This window comes from Hippoglossus hippoglossus, chromosome 17 (genome assembly GCF_009819705.1).
Source record: "Hippoglossus hippoglossus isolate fHipHip1 chromosome 17, fHipHip1.pri, whole genome shotgun sequence".
Lineage (NCBI taxonomy): Eukaryota > Metazoa > Chordata > Actinopteri > Pleuronectiformes > Pleuronectidae > Hippoglossus > Hippoglossus hippoglossus.
Genome location: NC_047167.1, coordinates 16,510,150 through 16,530,932, shown reverse-complemented (window position 1 = coordinate 16,530,932; position 20,783 = coordinate 16,510,150). Strand labels below are relative to the sequence as shown.

At 42.3% G+C, this 20,783-nt stretch overlaps 1 protein-coding gene across 1 annotated transcript; it reads left to right on the top strand.

Annotated features, from left to right (window-relative positions):
• Positions 1–713: 713 nt before the first annotated feature.
• wnt3a (wingless-type MMTV integration site family, member 3A) lies at positions 714–13,611 on the top strand. The gene is given in 5 exon segments (XM_034614484.1): positions 714–1,101; positions 1,103–1,191; positions 6,500–6,741; positions 11,726–11,991; positions 12,077–13,611. Coding segments are annotated over 5 exon segments (1,110 nt in total). The 5' UTR covers positions 714–1,068; the 3' UTR covers positions 12,557–13,611.
• The last annotated feature ends 7,172 nt before the right edge of the window (positions 13,612–20,783 follow it).

Here is a 20,783-nt window from a genome sequence, read left to right as displayed (position 1 = left end):
GTCACTAATGTTACACAACTAGGACTAGTTTTCTTTTTTTAAACTTCAGATAAGCGTCAGTGGCTGTAAACGAAGCGAGAGGTTCACCTCCTGTTGAATCAGCCATCAACAGTCACTTGACTTTGAGAAGAGGAAACAGACAGAGCTTTTCCATTCAGACGCAATCTGAACATATATGCAGAAAGACAAAAATAAATTAAGATGAATGGATGGATAGATAGATAGATAGATAGATAGATAGATAGATAGATAGATAGATAGATAGATACTTTAATTAATGCTCAAAATATGGCCTTGGGATACTTTTATTTATTATATAAGAAGAACATTAATAACTTTTAGCATTACAAAAAGTAAAATAACACATTTTGAAGCAAAGCTACTGATTTAGTTTTTTTTTTAATTCCATATATTAAAGAACAAATAAACGCACTAAGCTGCCAAATCATTGTCTTTCTTTATTTGATCTTATTTCCTTCTATTCTGCAGAGAAAAGCCCGAGGTTTTACGTCCATGGCACAAATAAAGCACCGCAGACCTCCATAATGGTCTCGAGCACTTCACACATTTATTTCTTGCATTTTAGAAGCTTCAAGCCAGGGAGTGAAATCCGGACAGGTTGTTATAGCTACGCGATCCACAGGGGTCCCGATGTCTATTTAAAACCTCGCGGACCCTCCCTCTCTCCCCTTTAAACAACATTATATATCACACACACTGCATGCTAATGCGAGCGATTCCCAATGAGCCCTAAAACACATCTTTAAATTGAGTGTTGAGTTGAAGCCGCCCGACTCGACTACAGAGGGAACATATCATCAGAATTCCCCCTGTGGCAATACCTGCTGATTGGGTCCTAACGCAGCAAGCAGCCTTTAACTTTTAATATTTGCCTCCCGCGTCCTGCCACGAGTAGTCGCGACTGTTAGACAGGAATAAAAAAAGAAGAAGAAAAAGCACCAGTTCAGATCCAGGCTTTTTAAATTTTTTCTTTTTGTTTCTGTTTGTTCTTGTTCTTCTTTTTCGTTTTGCTCGCTCCTCACTTCAAACCCCACCGTGCGCGCCTCTATGAGCGCGCATGAAGGCATTCTGCTGGAGAGGTTTTTGCGAAACTTTAAGGATGATATACCCGGGATGTTTCCTGTTGCTCTGTGGGCTCTCGCATGTCATGGCAAGTTATCCCATCTGGTGGTAAGTACTTTGTTTTTTACTTCATGTCCCCCGGACGAACAGCGACACGTTGCCATTATTGTTGTTATTTTGAAATGTTGGGAAGGAACCACGAGGATCCGCTGCTGTGTAGAGGTTTTTTAATTTGGTCTGTGACAGCAGCGGAACGTTGAGGTGCACTGATGCTGAAGTGGATTTTCAAAACCTTAAATATGTGTATTAACTTCCTGACTGTAAAAATATATGTGATTAATTCTAAAACTCTGGTAGAGAATCGAGCTCTCGTAAAAACTTTACTAGAGTGATTATCCCTAAAGCTCACAGAGGACACAGACATTTGCAGCATGAACAATGAAGTTTTAATTGGAGAAATGTTCTTATTCAGAGTTGCAGCAGGTGCAAAGTTTGTGTGTGTATGTGTGTGCACATACATGTAAGTGTCTATGGTGGGATGTGGGGTTCAAGGGGGCAGAACAGGGATGAAATGGGAAATTTGCACCTCACTTTATCCTTAATGGTTAGATGCTGTACGTGCACATACATGCACAGCAACACCGTACATATAACATGTGACATGGAATTATTACATTATTACTTACATTTTTCTTTAAACACTTCTTTCACTTAAACCAGACACAGCTGGAGAACAAGCAGCAGCATTTGCACATGGACGTCTCAGTCCACCATTGATTTTTTCCCCCCATCAGTTTTCTGACCAAAACTCCTCAGAATTAAAGAACTATTGATCATTCACGCTCGCCCATTATTGAAGAATTTAACCTTCATGACACTGAGTTGTGTTTTTGTTGCATTTTCCTTTCTCTCTGGAAGCAACAAGTCCATACAGAGCATGCAGCCTAATCATCACTCATGTTTAAACATAACTTCAAAATATTGTCACTGGTTTGCACAATTTTCTTTTTGCAATAAATATTTCATCACATCCTCTGGAGGAGCTTTTGTTTGGTTCTACACTCTTCATGCTTCATCAGCGAACATGACTGTCGTTTATTTAATCTTTTTGCCCTAAACAAACACGTGATGTCCTCTTTTTTTTCAATGAACCATTCACTATTTGGCTCCGATTTTTGTGTGTACCCTAATGTGCTTCCCTTAATGGGTCCCCTGGTGGTATTACTGATTTGAAACTAATTACATGCTCAGCTGGAAGGAAATCCTGATGTAACAGCAGGTCCTCTGGTCCAAGAGATGGAAGAAAAAAAATGACCCAAATCAGTCGTCCTCTGGTTCTAGACGTCGGTTCACGCACAAAGTGAACTCTCCAACTGATTTAAACTTCAGTGTGTCTTCATGTGTTGAAAGTGTTTGCTTTCATCTGATTCAAGCTGGTTTTACGCCTTTTTGTTGGATGTCCATAGACGTCCATGTTGAATTTCAGTCTCCATAGGAACTTTTCTTATTTTCTCTTTTGTGCAGCGAGTTATGAATGACACAATGGAAGGCAGGTTTCCATTCTGTCATAACCAAAACCCTGCAGCGAGTCCAGAATGAACCTGTGTGTTGATGGTTAGATTTTGGAGGGTGGGTCAGGTCAGTGATTGAACAATGTTGAGGACAAAAGTTAAAGAGGCGAGTAAACATGACAGGAGTAAGTCGGCTGTGTCCACCTTCGTCGAGAAAGTAGCACATGAAGTCACCTTTGAGTTCTGACGTTTTGAGGTAATAGGCTACTGCAGTTTTTTTTTCTTTTTGCTTCATGCAAGACTGCTGATGTATTTTGTGTTTCATGGCAACTCATCCCAAGTCAAACAACGTGGTTCCCTCTGGATTGCACTCAATGAGCCTGCATTGTCGCTCCGTTTGCAAACAGCATGTCAGTTATCTGAGAGCTATCGCTTCATGTGAAAAGCTACCGGGGGGGGAGGCTTTGCTGACAGAAGCTGCTGAACTTGGCTTCGAGTGGCCATTGGAGCTGCATCACACACAACCCCTGCGCCACGGCAGTCTGAGGGGGCACAGCTCTGCACCAAGACAGGTTCATGTCTGTCTCTTTTTCGACCTGCCATGACATAGCCGGGCTGCAGACGCCACCCCGCCACCCCCTTCCCCAGTCCACCCCACCTTAGAAGATAAATACCTGGAGGTGAAAGCTTGCCGCACATTCCTTCTCCCAAACATATTCTCTTGATGTCAAAGTCGGCTCCAAGGCCCCAGGGCCCACAAGTAAAGTGGTAATTCTAAGGTACCCTGCTTGGGCTTGCTGAAATATGCATTAAACCTGCACTAGATACACTTAGATGAGAGGGGGAAAGTCTGTACTGAGACAAAAAAATTATGTGATGTATGTTTTGCTTAAGTATTTATTTGTCACAGTTTCACCAAAGTGCAGAAATAAGTCTTAAGCAACATTAGATAATCCTGTTTGTTCACCAATTACACTGAACATCAGTTTCTCTGGAGGGCAGCTGAGGAGATAAATGGGTTTTTCAGAAGGAATTAGAGAGATTGAGGGGAAGAGAGCTCACTGGATGCCTGAAATCCAGACAACACACAAAATACTTGCAGCTATGTTTAAATATTTGTTGGAGCAGGTATCTAACAACACTGTTCTGACTGCAATAGCTCCTTAAAAAATCATAAATCATCCCTGGAACATGCCCGGCCTCCTCTCGTAGGACATTTCCTAACACAGGAAGACGTGGCATGGATTACTCAGCCCCACTGAGACAGAGACAGAGACAGAGACAGAGACACGCATGTGTGAAGCAACCGAAGCTCCTTGACTCATGATGGGTTCGTGTCACAAAATCCAAAAGGATGACCAGGTAGTGAAGCACGCAAAAAAGATCCTCACAAGTGTAGTCCTGCTGTAGGACCGCATTAGACCCACGGCCAAGAGTGAACTCCTGCGTTTCCAATCGAGCAAATCACACGACAGATCAAGAGTTCTTCAGCTGCCTCGATCGGAGCTGATTTCAACTGTTGAGATGCCAAAAAATGAAGTTGATGAGTGTGCGATGAAAACTCAGAGGCGCCACATTCTTCTGTGGAGCAAAAAGGAAGCGGAGGAGTTTTCAAGACTAGACTGACAAGGCACTAGTACTTAAAATCTGCAGGCCTCCAGCAAGTGTTTTCACTTCCCATCAGGCTCAATAAACCTCTCACTAGAGCTATTTTCAGACATTCACCGAACTCTGGATATTTCCCTGAAATTTTCCAAAATGGTTGTTTGTGAGAACGCAAATGTGTGACATGCTCTGGACATTTTATGGGGTTTTACGGAGGTTTTCCTGCCAGCCCCCTGGTAAAATGTCTGGAAAATGTCAAGACCCAAGGGCTGACGCCGACCTTGATGGGCTGTAAACAAAAAAGAGATTTCTACAGCAGCGTTTACGTCATGTCCTGCCTCCTGGTTGCTCTACCCATGTGCCACCCCTAAATGTTCCAGTCATTTTCTTGCTGTTGTGAATGTGTCTGACCCAGAAATTCACCTGCCGCGTTGTTAATATGTGAAAGACTGGAAAATATTCAGAAATCGGGTCTTCTTTTAGTCTGTAAACGGTGAATGATAATCCGTAAAAAGTTGTCGTACATTGTGTCTGTTGAGTGTATTTGGCTCGAAACAAAAGTCTTCACCAGTCTGGGTTGTGTTTTCCTCTGGTAGTGATGTGCTTCAGAGAGTACGGACTGACAAGGGCCACAGAGAGGTCAATTTGGAACAGCGGTGCCCTTGTTTACTCATGGATGTTGTGGACAAACTACAGACAAATGTGATTTCCTCTGGAGGCATTTTCAACCTGCCTTTACTTGCATACAGGATGTCTCATTTATGATTAACTAGTGTCGTCTAGTCTGTGGAAATTAGGCGAGAAGTTCCGTTAAAACCAGTGTGACCAGGTCACTTACAAGGTCAGATGGTGGCTTACACTCACTTTGACACCTGACAGAGAATAATTAAAGTGTAAGCTTAAAAATGGAAGGAAATCAGCCTTTCAATTTCGGAACATAATTGAGGTATTCGGGGTCAGCATGTTGGAAGGCATCAGAAACCATCTGACAAGGGTCATGTTGCTGAGGAGCTCATTTCTTGGGCTGTGATGTTTTAGAGAAAGCAGCCCGAGGCCAGTGTCAGGGGGTTTAGTTAATCTTGTTGTGATCAGCGATTAGTCTTTGAACGACGGTGAACAGGTCAACAGATAGTGAGCTAAAAAGGCTGCACACCTGCTCTGGCTCCGACTTTGTGTAACAGCTACAGTAGCTGCTGTCGAGCACGTACTACTGAGGGAAGGAGCATCAGACGACCGCTCACAGTGTTTGTTATTTAATTGACAGTTGATGTGAAGTGAGGACCTGTCTGCATTGCCAACAAGCTACTTTGTAACCACTCGGCAGGACGCTGCCAAAGATAATAGGAACTGTGCTATTAAATAATCAAGTCGTCAAAATACATTTCAATAAAAACTGAACATCTCAGGTCAACAGGTCACGTATTTATAGTCAAAGTATTATGTGTAGATAGATAGATAGATAGATAGATAGATAGATAGATAGATAGATAGATAGATAGATAGATAGATAGATAGATAGAGTCCCTCTTATCATCAAGATCCATGAATTGTTCTGTGAGAAATCAAGGTTACAACGTTGCAATGTTAAAGAAAGTGAAAAGAAAAGTCTGAGGATCCACCAAGTACATACGATCCAGTGATACAATGGATAGACCTATATCTCAATTTCTATGATTACTGGTTACTAAAAGTCCTAATTGAGAGAACAGAGAAAATAAAGACAAAGACAGAGAGAAAGCAATAAAAGCAGTGAGACAGAGAGATGTAATCAGTGAACCAAGTTTGCACTTGTTGTATCCCAGAATACCTTCCTCAAAGGAAAGGGGCAGGGTGTGGGGGGACTCAGTGTAACACTTAATACACTCTCTGAAGTTTCAGTGTAGGGTTTGCACTCTTATTACCCTAAGCTGAAGGCCTGTTAAGTGTGCGGACAGTTAATAACAAGGTGTAGTTTTCAGAGTTGTCAGCTTAAGGTCTATGAAGACCTCGAGATGCATTGTGGACTTTCATCTTAGACAGAAACACTGGCTGCCTCAGCGGTGGCAGGGCTGCAATTTCAATGCACACAAAGGCCAGGTGTCTGCAGAGAGGGTAGTTGAAGGGATAAAGGCTGGACCCTAATGGCAGTATCAAGATACAGCAAATAAACAAACACAATCAAACAGACATAAAATTACCACGCGCCTCAGGAGACTTTGACTTAGTTGGAGGTAAATCAATAGACGCAGACACAGACGTGTGGTAAAATAAGCTCCCGCTATGGAAAAGCACTGATGTTGTGACTTCTGCTTCTCCTTTAGGTCACTAGCAGTGGGCCACCAGTACTCATCGCTGGGCACCCAACCAATTCTGTGTGGCAGCATCCCTGGTCTGGTGCCCAAACAGCTGCGGTTCTGCCGGAACTATGTGGAGATAATGCCCAGTGTGGCCGAGGGGGTGAAGATTGGCATCCAGGAGTGCCAGCACCAGTTCCGAGGCCGACGCTGGAACTGCACCACAGTCACTGACAATCTGGCCATCTTTGGGCCAGTGTTAGATAAAGGTAAAGTTGTTTCTCCTGCAAGTTCTGACACATATAAACCTGTATTTCCTGCTTTTTTCTATCATGTAAATAACTTGTCAGAATTCGACGGAATCCTGTTCATGAATTATCTCTGAGAGGAAAAGTATCGTGCTTTCGGTGACTTCAGTAGTAACTTGATGATGTCTGAACCCGCTGCTCCCAATGTCTCTGGCTCAATGTGTCTGGATGTTATACCGCCTCAGAATTTTCCTTATTTCCTTATTTCCTTTCTGTAAAGAACAATATATAAGTGACTTATCACATCTTAATGCAGGTTAACTCTTCCATTTAAAATCCAATATTCTTATTGTCGTACATTTCCAATAGAAAAGCTGCATTATCTGCGTATCCTCCGTTACACTCAATCAAATCCTTTTTTAAACAGACTTTGGGCTGAAGTGAGCTGTACGCATGAAATAATGTACACAGTTAAGACGAGTGAGTTCTGTCTTGTTGCCATTTTCTTTCAAAGGAAATCCCCTTTGATTGTTCCTCTGTACTTTCCCCTGAAGCAGCAAAAAAGCAAACTCTTATAAAAGATTTTAAACTGAGTTACACACTTTTCCCAAATACATGTTCCCCACTAGATTTTCTGATTACGAGTGTAGACATATTCCATGATGTACATCAATTCATTGTCTAATCGTGGGATCAGACTGTAGAAATCCCCACCGTGCACTACAAAATTCTGGAGAGAAAAAAAACACACATGCACAGACACAGACACATAAAACTAAGCAAAAGAATTGGAGACATTTAACTGTATTCAGGAGTTGGGAGGTTTTTTAGAGGTGGAAACAATCGGAGAATTTCAATGTCATAAATTTTTAAGAAAAAATTTGACATTTTGAGAAATTCCTCCACAGAGTTGGATCATAAGATTCCCTGCAGTCGGATCGCCCTGCTCCAAAGTGACCTTTCTACATAAGCATAAGGCTTTTTATGCCTTCAGCAAAAACGTAAAATACTTCCTGTTTGAAAATGAGTGCAGAATTTGAGCTGTGTGGGGAGGAATCCAAGCCTGTCACCCACTTTGCAGACGACTGCTATTAACGCGGGGTGTTGGAGGTTAGCTGGGGCAATTGCTTTTAATAAACTCCCTGAGCCAGTTGATAGAAAAGGCTAGGTGGCTAACGATGGGGGTTCTCAATCCGAGCCCCTTTTGTGGTGCAAAATGCCACCGCATCTCTCCCATTGCCTCCCCTCCCAGGCCTAAATTGCAGGGGTACTGAGAGGAAAGAGGAGGCAGCTACTGGGCTTTAGTAAATCATTTTGATTGGATTAAGGTCACTGAGGCCCTTAATAATGTGAGAGGTCAAAGTGGCTGGATTAAGTGCCTTTGTCAGGGGCCGAGGAGAGTGACTCAGGGGCTCACAGGCCTTTGATAGGGCTTAGTAGGAGAGGGCTTCCATTTCATTGGATTTGATTGATGCTGGTGTTTGTCTGTGCTACGGGGCCATTGTCCTCACTGGTGTCTGTTTGTCTGCGATTCAGACCGGTGTGTGTCAGTTTCCTCCTGCCTTTTTTTGGGAGGGGGGGCGAAGCTGAAAGGAAAAGTAGGTGCCTTTATTGGCTTCGGCAGCTTAGTTCCTATCATTTAGCCCATCACTGTCCTCCTCACCTTCACCGGGGGCATTAGTTGGTTTTACAGACGTGGATTATGCACTGGGAGAATTAAAAAAAGGTGGTTATAGTCGAAGAATAAAAAAACGTTTAAGGCAATCCTGAACTGAGAACTTAAAAACCTTTTCCAGTTACTGCTTGTGGAAATGCTTACTCCTCCCTGTAAAGCAGACTTCTTCTTTCTCTTCAGCATGTTCTCGCTCCCTTCCACATGGTGCAATCCTCTCCCTGTGTTTCTCTCTCACTCCACACCCCAAATCACGAGCCCTACCTCCAGGCTATGTCTGCGTCAGCACTCATTAATTTACATTAAGTAAAGTGTCAAAACATGCTCTGCTGGAATCTGCCCGTGATGAAAAGTAAAAATCTGCACAGGTGTTCTCGGTGCGAAGAGCCGATCCCAGCGCTGTTTCGGCATTCTTGGTATTTGCTGAACAACTACCTACTATATGGGTGTAATCAGTCTCCAGTTTATGAGTCATATGATGGAATTATTAAGGTCAACATTGCTATAAAAAGTGGACGGTCACAGCTTCACAGGTGTTGCCACCCAAACAGGCACAGACATGCACCGTCACTGCTCTACCTGAAACCATTAAATTAAAATGAAGGTCAAAGAAAACTGCTATTACGTAATATGTAAAGCATGTAAGGGGAACTGCAAAGGTTTGAAACCGTGGTCACCCTGACTTATCTAACTTTCATTTCCTTTAGGGAAACCTAAACATCAACCTAAATCATTAAGTCCCATCTAAACTAAAAAAAAAAGGTCAGGGGGTGTGGGTTACGACCTACGACCTGAGGATGAGAAAGTGTAACTATTTAGGATGAGCTAAGAGGTCTCTGCTTTTCATGAGACGTATGTCTCACCATGCTGGGGGAGGGAAACTAGCACTCCTGTTTATCATTAACTCTGGGCAAGAAAGAAAGAAGGGGTGTGGTAAATGGAGTTGATGGGGGGACCTTAGCTCCGCTCCCTGCTGGGCACTGCTCAGAGCACAATATCTTCGCAACCATGAGATTAAGCAGGAGAAAAAGTGCTTTTCCCCATTCACACGCCCTTTAGATTGTTTTATTAAACCATTTGAATAGGGATTTCCCCGTCTGCCGACAAGCGGGGTCCAGCCAATGCATAGTTCTCTGTTGCTATGACTTAACTTGGTCTCCACTAATCACTGGCCAGGGCAAATTTCATATAAAATATCTGGGGCCATTGTGGGACTAACACAGCGTGACAGTGGCCGCACAATAGGGGATTCAACCCCCCAGCAGGTTGTAGGGACCACTTGGCCTGCCCGGATCTGGCTAAGTTTGGCGGAGGAGTATTGTTGGAGGACAAGTGTCCCTAAATACCTTAAATTGGTCATAAAACTAAGCAAAGCCATGACACTGATGTAAAAGCTGGTGTTTCCAGGTGAAGTATGCCATAGGTGTATTTAACTCCAAATGGTGACAGCATGTTATACGAAAAACCAAGCGTATAATGTCACTAGTTGTTTAATGAAGTACAGTATGTCTATGTACATCAAGCTTGGTTGAAAATAGAACTTGGCACCATTAAGCTACCAAGGTACCAAGGTAAATGCAGAGAAAACTAATGGTCTGCATTGTGCAAAATATTTTTGGAAGCATTTAGCATTTGAAAAAAAAAGCATTTGTTATCATCAACTCAAAACTTCTGCACTGTCATAACTGTTATTATTCACTAGAATGGAAATCAGTGCACAATTGTAAGTGTGGGATAATCACAAGAAAACCACAACCTCCTAAGAAACCTACTTAAATAATCAGGACATATTTAATTTGCCCCGAACCTTTTCCTTTGTCCATCGCATCCCGAGATAATCCTCTTTTCCTCTCCTGTTTTCACCAATCCCCTCTTGCACTGTGAAGCATCATTGCTAGTCATCCGTGAGGTTACATTTCCAACGGCGTTCCCCAAGGTTCTTTTATTGGTCCACTATAGTTCATATTGTTAATAATCATGATCATCAGTCTGCGATGCACTAAATTTTATTATATTTCCATACTCACGATCTAATCTTGTATTGCAGAGAAGAATCTAAATAAACTCACACCCAGATCTTGGGGCAAATAGTTCAAGCGAATACATCAAATCATTCGCAGCTCAAAACTTAATTACTTGAAGCTCATACTTGGTTGGTTTTAGATGATGCATGATGATATGTGATTAATCACTCTAAACAATTACTTCATGCTGTAGCTTTCCATTACCATGGTTGCAAAGAAAATACACTATCTATGTAAAATGATCAGTGGTGGGTGCAGTAAGAGCAAGGAGAGCAGAGGTTCATATGTACCATTAGTGTAAACATTAATAAACTTGTGAGTAGTGTTAAGTGGGTGGTGGAGGATGCCAGTTGACCTTTTCTCTTGCATCATTGTTTCTAATGCCCTTTAGTCCTCAAACTGGTTGGAACCTGCTGCAAGGGAGGTGCTCCTACTCCCTTTAGCTCTATACTCCTCCCTTGTTTCTCTTCATTCTTGTCTTTTGGACAGAAACATGCACTTGCATACACACTGCCTCTTTTCTTTCTGTCCCACACACACAAATTACACACACTCCCTAATTATTGATCTTTAACCACATCAGTTTATCTCCTGACTCTCTCGCATTGTTAATTGTTTACCCGCGGTGTTTCCACTTTCTTGATCTCGGTCTCCTTTCTTATTATTTTGAGCAAGACCGTACATGTGCATATATTCGAGGCAACCTCCCTGTAATAATGAGTCCTGTTAAAGCAACAAATGCTGAAGCATGCATGTCTTCCCTTCTGTAACTGTTGTTTGGGATTGTATATCTGGACACTACAGTCCCATCTCTGTGTTGTGTCTATGACTTGTCCCCTGAGTGTGAGGCCGTTTCCTAACCTTTCAAAAGCTTAATTGAGTCTCTTAATTATAGGCCTGTCAGACCCGTCTCTTCCTCTCATCTCTCTGGAAGATCCTGATCCCTCTGAGTCATCGCTTAGCTATGTCAGACAGAGACACAGAGGCCTTTCGGGTCTTATTCAGAGACAGCACGATTGATGTCTGGGCTGACTGAACCCACACACTGGTACACCTTGGTGGATATGACCTAAAGACATGTAGCTCATCATAGTAATGGGATCTACTCTTTAGTGTGTATAGTTTGTTTGTGTTTTTGGGTTGAGAATCATGCAATTACACAAGACCAAACAGAAACAGATGAGAGGTGGTGACCTACGTGCTTACATTTACCTTGAACTTCTACAGAGGTGTTTCTCTGCAGGTTAGTGTCATTCAGAAGTTTTCCAAATGGTGAGTTTCTAACAAATTTGTGTACTTCTGCTTCCAGCCACTCGAGAGTCAGCATTCGTTCATGCCATCGCCTCAGCCGGAGTGGCATTTGCAGTGACCCGTGCCTGCGCCGATGGTACAGCCACCATCTGCGGGTGTGACACGCGCCACAAGGGCCCCCCCGGTGAGGGATGGAAGTGGGGCGGCTGCAGCGAGGATGTGGAGTTTGGAAGCATGGTTTCCCGAGAGTTTGCTGATGCGAGAGAGAATCGCCCGGATGCACGTTCAGCCATGAACCGCCACAACAATGAGGCAGGAAGAATGGTACGTTTTCTAACTGCTCATTTTGCAGATGGTGTTGTGGCAGCTTTTCTACTTAATTAACACGTTCTTTTTTTTTCATCCTTAGTCCCTCAATGACAACATGTTCCTGAAATGTAAGTGCCATGGTCTTTCGGGTAGCTGTGAGGTCAAGACTTGCTGGTGGTCTCAGCCTGACTTCCGAGTTATTGGTGACTACATGAAGGATAAGTACGACAGCGCATCCGAGATGGTCGTAGAGAAACACAAGGAGTCCCGCGGATGGGTGGAGACCCTGAGACCCAAGTACAACTACTTCAAGCCCCCCACAGAGCGTGACCTGGTTTATTATGAGAGCTCACCCAATTTCTGTGACCCTAATCCCGAGACCGGCTCCTTTGGCACCCGCGATCGCGTCTGCAACCTGACGTCCCACGGCATAGACGGGTGCGACCTTCTGTGCTGCGGGAGAGGCCACAACACCCGGACTGAGAAGCGAAAGGAGAAGTGCAACTGTATTTTTCACTGGTGCTGCTACGTCAGCTGTCAGGAGTGTGTGAGAGTCTACGACGTGCACACCTGCAAATAGGGGTTACATGGTTCTGGTATTTTCTCGCCAAACTTTAAAGGCAGAAGAAAAAAACTACACTGACTTTGCTACAAGACACGAGAGACTGTGAACTTGTCTTGCCTGTGCGTGGACTCCAGCGGCAGAGATAACGGCCTCGTGTTTTGTGCTGCGATGCTAAGAAAGAGCCAATCTCTGTCATAATCAACTGATAGATGACAGTTGATCACAAAGCATCACCCATAGGAACTGTGACGGTGGTGACCATGACAACAATGTTGATATCTATAGCCATGACGAAAAAGGTTTTCATGTACTGACGTAGGAAAAGGAGAACTGTCGCCTGATTGACGAACACCATATTGGTGATTTTTGTTTTCTTCTGTGTTCCAAGTAGTTTGTTGAGAATGGTACAGCCCTGCCAATGTTTCAAGTCTATAGGGCAAACGATGAAAATGTCACATGTTTAATAATCATATGTTTCTGCCACACAAAAGGTGACGACAGCCACTCAACAGCATGCATTCTCCTCCTCAACATTATTAGTATATGTGTGTTTATCTGAACACTAACATTGTCATTGTGTGAGTGAGTATTTTGTTTCATCGTCTTAGTGTGTAACTGATGTTTGGGTAAGAATGCACTTGCACCTGAGTGAATGTAGTTTTTATGCTGTAACGTGTTTACATGTTCACAAACTCTTAAGCTAATGAGTTAATATCTGCTTTAAATGACTAATTTCCTCTGCGATGTAGACATGAGCCACAACCACCAAACATTGGAAAAGCAAAAATATACACAAGCTGTGTCTCAGTTCAGGAGCTGCATCCTACGGAGGCTGCGTTTTAAGATCCATTACGTCACAGCGGCGTGACTGTCCCATTTCGGAGGCTCCGCCAAATATGGTTGAAAAATTAATCCTTAAATCCCAGAGAAACAAAGGCTCCAATGGGTGGATCCTTCTCGGACCAACCTATCCCAGAATTAATTGCGCTATGATCACCACTTTTCAAACAGGTAACGGAGCAAGGGACAAGACGACCGATGCAAGTATCAATCTTCAACTCAACAGATCAGCAAATGGTAAAAAAAAACGAGCATTCAAACTTTCTTGTTCAGAAATCTTCTGTCGACCAGACCGACTCATTCTCCTTTTGGCTTTGGTACACGACCCACTTGGCCCAGGAAGACCTCCTGCCTTGTGGGCTGCATAGACCACGTCCTCCTTCGATGGCCGCCCCCTGAATTGGGACATAGCAACCTTCTACGCATTTCATGACACACCTGAAAACACTGGAAGCTTTTCCTTAAGAGCAACAATGCTTTGAATGACCAAAGAAAAGAAATGTTCGCCTGCCGTGGTCAGAGAGCTGTAAGCGAATCGAAAAGGTCAGCACTTGTGTCCTGTTGAGAAATATGAAGCATGCTCTCCTTGTTTTTTTTTATCAGTATTAGCATTGTGTCATGTGACTGGATATGGGGAGGGGGGGGGGGGGGGGGGTACTGTTATTTATGAAAGGGATAGTTCCACTTTTTTGTTTCATTAATACAAATATAATATTCAAATATTCGATCAAATAGAAGTAAAGTCCATGCTCCCCGAGGAACAAACACAAAACAAACACACTAACGATGGATAAGCTGAGCTGTGTCTTTTGAGCTCAGTTTAATGCAGTATAATTTACAGTTGCAGTAAAGTGATGACCAAAACCTGTGCATGTGATGATTCTCAGCTGTGGCTTATTGTTCCCCAAACTAATCAACAAGCAGCATCACTGAAACTATCAATTCTTTCCTTCTTGTAATGCTGCTAATTAAAGATAGTATGTGTGTGCGTGTGTGCGTATGTGTGTGTGTAGGTCCTCAGTACGTCTATGTGTGTTATTTGTATATTCTTGCATGTACTGATTCTTTCTGTGAAAGAAAAATTATATATATATATATATAGTTTGGAAAAAATGTGAAGTTTTGACTAATTTTTTTTACATACAGTAATTTCCATTTAACCAAATAGACCAAAATAGAGTTTATGTTATTTTAGTTGTCGTAGTCGGGCCAAACGTCAGGGCAAAAATGATTCACGTTTCTTTCCCTAAGATGAAATGCAACACAACGCAGTATTTATTTATTCGCAAAGTGAAAAAATACAGAAAGCTGAGACAGAAAAAACTTTGTTACAAGTAAAGTAATGTTCTTGACAATGTTTGTGCATCAAGTCACTGATGAATTATTGTTCTTAGCCATTGTAATGGTATGTCTCAGGCATGTATAGTTTTCAGGTTCTAATCAAAACTGCCCATCATGACTGAAAATATTAAAGAACAGCCATAACACACGTAAGTCATTCTTAATAAACTACACAGCCAACATTGTCAGTTCAAGATCTACTATCTTGCGTTTAATTACTGTTCACTTCACATGTGATTGATTGCTTGTGTGTTCTAATTTTTTTTGTTTTTAAATCCAAAGTTTTGTATAAACTAGTTGTTTCTTTCTGTTTCATGGGTTCCTAAAATTGGATGTTTTTTTATAATTATTTATTTCATGCTATGTACATATTAGTAAGTAAAAATATATATTTGCAGAAAAATCTTTTTTTTAAACAGTGTTTTGACGTGTAACACTGTAGCCTTTTTACCTCATATCTGTTTTTTCACTGACTCCACGCAGGTATCATTTGTCCTTCTGCCTGTAGTAGATTTCTAAAGTTAACTCTTTAACACTGAAATAAAACAACATAAACAAATATACTGTTGTTCTTATTATCTTTGACTGGACGTTACATGTAATCAATAAAAAATAAAATTAATCAATGGCCCGTGTCCATGGTACACTGACACTGACTGGGCTAATGTGAGATACAGGACCATTATATATGTGAAATGTGTGTATGAATTTACCAGTTCAACGTTAAGCTGATTTTACAATGTGAAATATGTAGTAATACTGTTATTAACATTTTTATTATTATAATGCATAATTTAAACAAGGAAGTCAAAATCTTTTAAAATAACAAACAAAAAATCTTAATTTTTATCAAGTATGACTTTAGTGTGAGTGCTTGATCTGGCCTAAAGGGAAAACAATGCTTTTGTAATTAAAAAAAAAGTGGTGGTGGGTAGTGCAGTAATGCCCATTTTCTAATCTTGAAATGTCCATAGTAAATTGAATTGAAGGGTGTTTGGACAGTTAATACCTCTAACGCCCCCATCTTGCCATGTTAAAGAAAGTGGGGAAAATATCTGCCTGTTTATCAAGATCCAGCCCAAACCGTAACGAGTTGTACCTTGGGTCAGGATCCACCTTTCCACAATATTTCATGAAAATCGGTTCGGGAGCTTTGCGTAATGCTGTTAACTAACAAACAGAAGAACAAACACCACCTCAGCCAAGACCCAACAGTCTTCTTCAATCAAGCTGCACCAAATTTCACACACTCATAGATATCAGTCACCTAAATATGCCTTTAATCTCGATCCATGAATTATTCTCTCGGAAATTGGTGAAAATGTAAAAAATAAAGTTAAATAAAGTAAAACTAAATCCTAGATCAGCCTCCTGATCTGAAGCTGCACCAAAATGTACTGATTGCTTCGCTGACCCGTGCTACATCCTTACACCAAGCTTTGTAGTAACTGTTAGCTAACTAACAGACAAACATAACTTCCTTAGCGGAGGTAATAAAATACAAACAAATACACAAGTCACACTAATCTAAACTTTCTCAAAAAGGACATCAATGAAAATATCTAGTAACGCTGACAAAAACGATAGAAAGTTCTGATCAGTCCCATTAACTCCAAAATGAATGGGTTCTTGGCTCATACCCCATCACTCTAAGAAGTTTGGTGCAAATCAGTTTAGTGCTCTTTGCATTAACCTGCTGACAAATAAACACACAAACAGAAACAGGAAAAAACATAACCTCCTTGACGGAGGTGATAAGCCACAGTACTGGAACCTACCACAGGTAAAATACTGGTTCCTGTTTTAAGCACAAAATGAAAAAGTATGGCCGAGCTGTCAGTCACAAACACCCATAGATTCTCGGCCATAATGCCCAAACATGGGCTGTGGATTTGGAAGAGGAAGAAAAGGAGAAAAAGGTGAAGCTGGACTAATAATTTGATTCCTTTGAGAGGCTGGAGAGGCCGGCTGTGCTTTTTGGAGAAACAATAAGAACAGAAAAATGTCAGTGATGAGAAAACAGATGGAGCCTGGTTGAAGAGAAAGACCTGATCTCAAGATAGATTAGCGGCTGGATGTGAATAGAGCCCACCGGTGCTCCGGCTCAGCCCCTGGACCCCTGATAGTCTCTGAGCCCTGCAACAAAGCCACAACCAGAGGCCAGGTCTCACTGCTATCTAACCCCATTATCACCCAGAAAGATTGATACACACCCCCTCCAGAGTGGAAGCACCACAGAAAAAGTGATAGCCTTCCGTTCTCATTCATGTGGATTCATTACTCTGGCCACCCCCACATCAAACTATATTTTAAGCCGTCTCTCACAGTTTGCCCTGTGACTGAAACTCATTACTTGAGTGTACTTCCCAGGCATGCATAAAAATGCTGTGGTGTTTTTAAACCCTGCCTCGCGATGGGAAACTCGGCTGCGTATGAACTCCTGGGAATCGGCCCACGCCTCAGGTTTGGTTCAGTGACCGGGAGGCTGTCAGCGGCTCATTCTCAACCTTTGACACTTTTCACACCATCTGAATGAGGAGAAAACAAGTACGGAACATGAAACAGATCACAGGATGGGCAGAGACTCCGGCCCTGCAGCGACGCTCCATTTCGGCTGAAGGAAATGGGCCCTTCCCTTCCACCAGACCCACCTACAGCAGCTTTGTCACCCAAGTGAGATGCACATTGTTAGCAGATAGTTGCCAGAGGAGGCTGCGGCGGCCCCAGTGAGAGAGATGGCGTCCTGACTGTGAGAACTTTGACGCGACCAGACCGCAAGTGGCACCACCCAATAACCATATAAATGGGAGACAATGGGCCTAATTGCAATCGGTGTGTCCTCTTTTTATTTCACGTGCCGAGTTTCACCCTGACTTTCACAGGAGACAACAGCATGCATTTCCATAAAGCTGCGTTGTTGTGGGGACAGAGCACAGCGACATATACACAGAGGAGTGGTGCAAAGGCCCCCACTCCACTGACATGATGCAAATACTCCCACTGAAGTCACACTTTGGTCACAGCGAGCTTCTGTTTCACTGAAGCCTTTTGATGTCCGCTCAAACATTAAAATCTCTTCACGCCGTTAACAACCATGTCGGAGAGGATGGTTGTTGATGCCTGGGGCGATCGATTCAATGTTTAAGGGGAGAAACGTTGCAGGAGTAATGTTTCCAAGAGGGACACAGCTGTTCACATCTGTATGACTTTAAAGAATCGGATTCTCAAAGCTCTTCTTGTTTGCAGGTCACACACGGTGAAGGTGAAGCTGAGCTACAGAGGGGAGAGCAGTGTGTGGGCATTTCATGATGTAACTGACTTTGAAGCTGCAACTTTTGATGTCTGTGTGTCCCTCTGTGTGAAATCAGATCACTCCCTTGGATTTAATACTTCTATTTACCACGTTAAACACATCACAGCATCCAGATGGGAAGATTAATTAATATGGAAATTATTCAAATGAAAAAACATCCAATAAAGTGGAAAACTGACTTTTTTATGTAGCTTCCAAATAAAAAAGAGTTAAAATTATTGTTTTTGCTGTATTTGTGGTCTTTCTCACCTTTATTTCTGTAAATGAATAGACCCTAACAGCTCTCACACTTGTATCCAACACTTCAGCCCTTAAATTCTAACTTAAGATTCTCCAACGTGTTGTTTATCACACAACACTAATCTCTTCTTAGCCGCTTTTAGACGCAGAAGAGAAGCAGAATAATCAGATCACATGCACCTTCTTCTCCATGAATGAATGAGGCATCTCAACATCTGCTGCAATCACTGCGGTATATTTTCTGTTTTATAGCCGAGGAGGGGGGGGGGGGGGGGACGTGTGAAGTATGTCACCTGCCTTGAATGAGGATGATGGGTTATCTGGGAGATTTCTAAGGAGGGAGGCCGTCATGAGAAGAGACGCGACACCTGTAGAGCAGCATCGTGCTCTTTTGAAGTGCCTGTTTGTATTGTTGAAGCCAACAAAGGAATGTTTCTACCTCTGCAGCCCCAGGAGAACATTAGTCAAACTGGAGAGATGCACCGCGGAGTTGTACGTGCACTTGATTACCACAAGGAATGCTTTAAAGAGGTGCATCGTGGTTTTTCTCAGGGGACTCTCGTGTATGTGCCTCTGTAAGATGTGGTCTGGTGGAGGTGGTGGGGTGCACAGCCTGGAGGTTGGAGAGAGGTCATCCAGATCAATGAGCGCTGAGGTTGTGAAGGGAAGGAGGGGGAGGAGGAGGAGGAGGAGGAGGAGGAGGAGGAGGAGGAGGAGGCAGACATGATCACTCATTAGTCACCTTTTCACGTCTGTCGCTCAAAGAGGTTGAGAGACGAGCATGAGAATCACATCAGGTCCAATTATCCCCAAAAAGATTAGTTTGACCTAATTACCACAGATGTACCAGAGACCATCTCACAATGGGACGTATGTTCAAATGTTCATTTTTACAGTAAGTTTGGTTTTACTCAGAGATTCAATGCTATAAAAATGCTATTTTTGTGCGATGGCAGGAAGTGGAGACACGTCGACGGTCTTTATTCCCAACTCTATGGGCAGGACGTCTGAAGTGAATAGGGCATCCTTCTACTATACAATCTATTGAGTTCATGACCTTGAGCTTTGGCACCAGCAGCTTCTTTCATTCAGCTGCAGGAGCTGGGGCCAGTCATGGTTTAATAGGGCATCCACTGCCTTGCCCAGAGAGAACCACCGCACCCTGTGCTGTTGTTTCAGGCTCATCACATCCTTGTTGCATTAAATACATTGAATTGAAATGTCAGGCTATTATGCAGAGTCACATGACTAAACTCTCAAAGAGCCTCTCATCATTGTGATAAACACTAAGAGATTCACAATTTGATACTTTTTATTTATTTTATGACAATTTATAACATTAGGCTATTTAAAGAGCTATTTATGGATTTAAGTTTAGTAACAGGAGAAAATAGGCCTTCAGTTTTCTTCCAGCATATTTCTCCAATATCAAAATAGCCAATCACAGAAAAGGCATTGTCATCCATACATCTTTTTAAATTGTACAATGAGAGAACACATATAAAATAATAATATGATAGATATCATCTGATAACTTTCTTTTTTTTTACTTCATGTTATTATTTTCCTTCCAGAAGTTAATTATATGTACTTATACTACTTTTTACAATACGTAACAATTTACACCAACCATGAAGAGGAAAACCATCAAACAGCTAATTATCGCAATTAGTCATGTTATTTTTCTCTTTGTTATAATTGCCATAGGCATCTCTCAATTATCAAATCAAGTAACTTTAAATTACTCTCAGCATGTAGGCGTTACAGATTGGTTTGGTTCTGTGTTGTGGTCGTGTGCACCTCAAAGACTGGGAGAACTGCATGTCTGTCATGTTGAGCAGGAAAACATTAAAATAACAAAAAAAACTAAATAGCCTCCATGTCACTATCATCATCCTATTTGGCCTGAATGCATCTTCCCCTAAAGCAGTTTAACCATCAAACATCTGAGAAAATCAACTCAATCCAAAATATATTGATATTTTTGTTAAAGTAAATGGAAACCAAATAAATATTTAGTAGCTGTTGAAGAAAAGCATCGATTTTGTGTGTCTGGGAGCCAGAAATTGGGGAAAAAAAGATGCATGCCCAAATTCATCCGTATTGCAGTGGACATGCGGTGATAAGTGAGATTGGGTTTATCAGTTACAAGGTGACTGGCAGGGGAGAACAGGGGTTATCATTAGCAGGGACTGGCGCTGGCCTCTGGTAGTTCCAGTAATTACCTCACAAAGGGTGGTGCTTGCCTTCCCACTGCTTTTCCCACACTGCACTGCAGGTTCAGAATTCCAATCGGCCCCAGACCTGCAATCTCCTCAGTTTTAGACAGCAAATTACTGACAAGTCCCATTCTTCACAGCACTGTAATTGCTTTTTAGTGCTGTTTTTATTGAGGCAACCCCCAACCCCCTCGCCCTTCGCTCAATAAAGTTAAGTCAGTGTGAGGGGGGTGAGGGTTAATATAGACAGCATTAGTCCCTAATTGGAAGGTCTCGAAGTGCAGGAAAG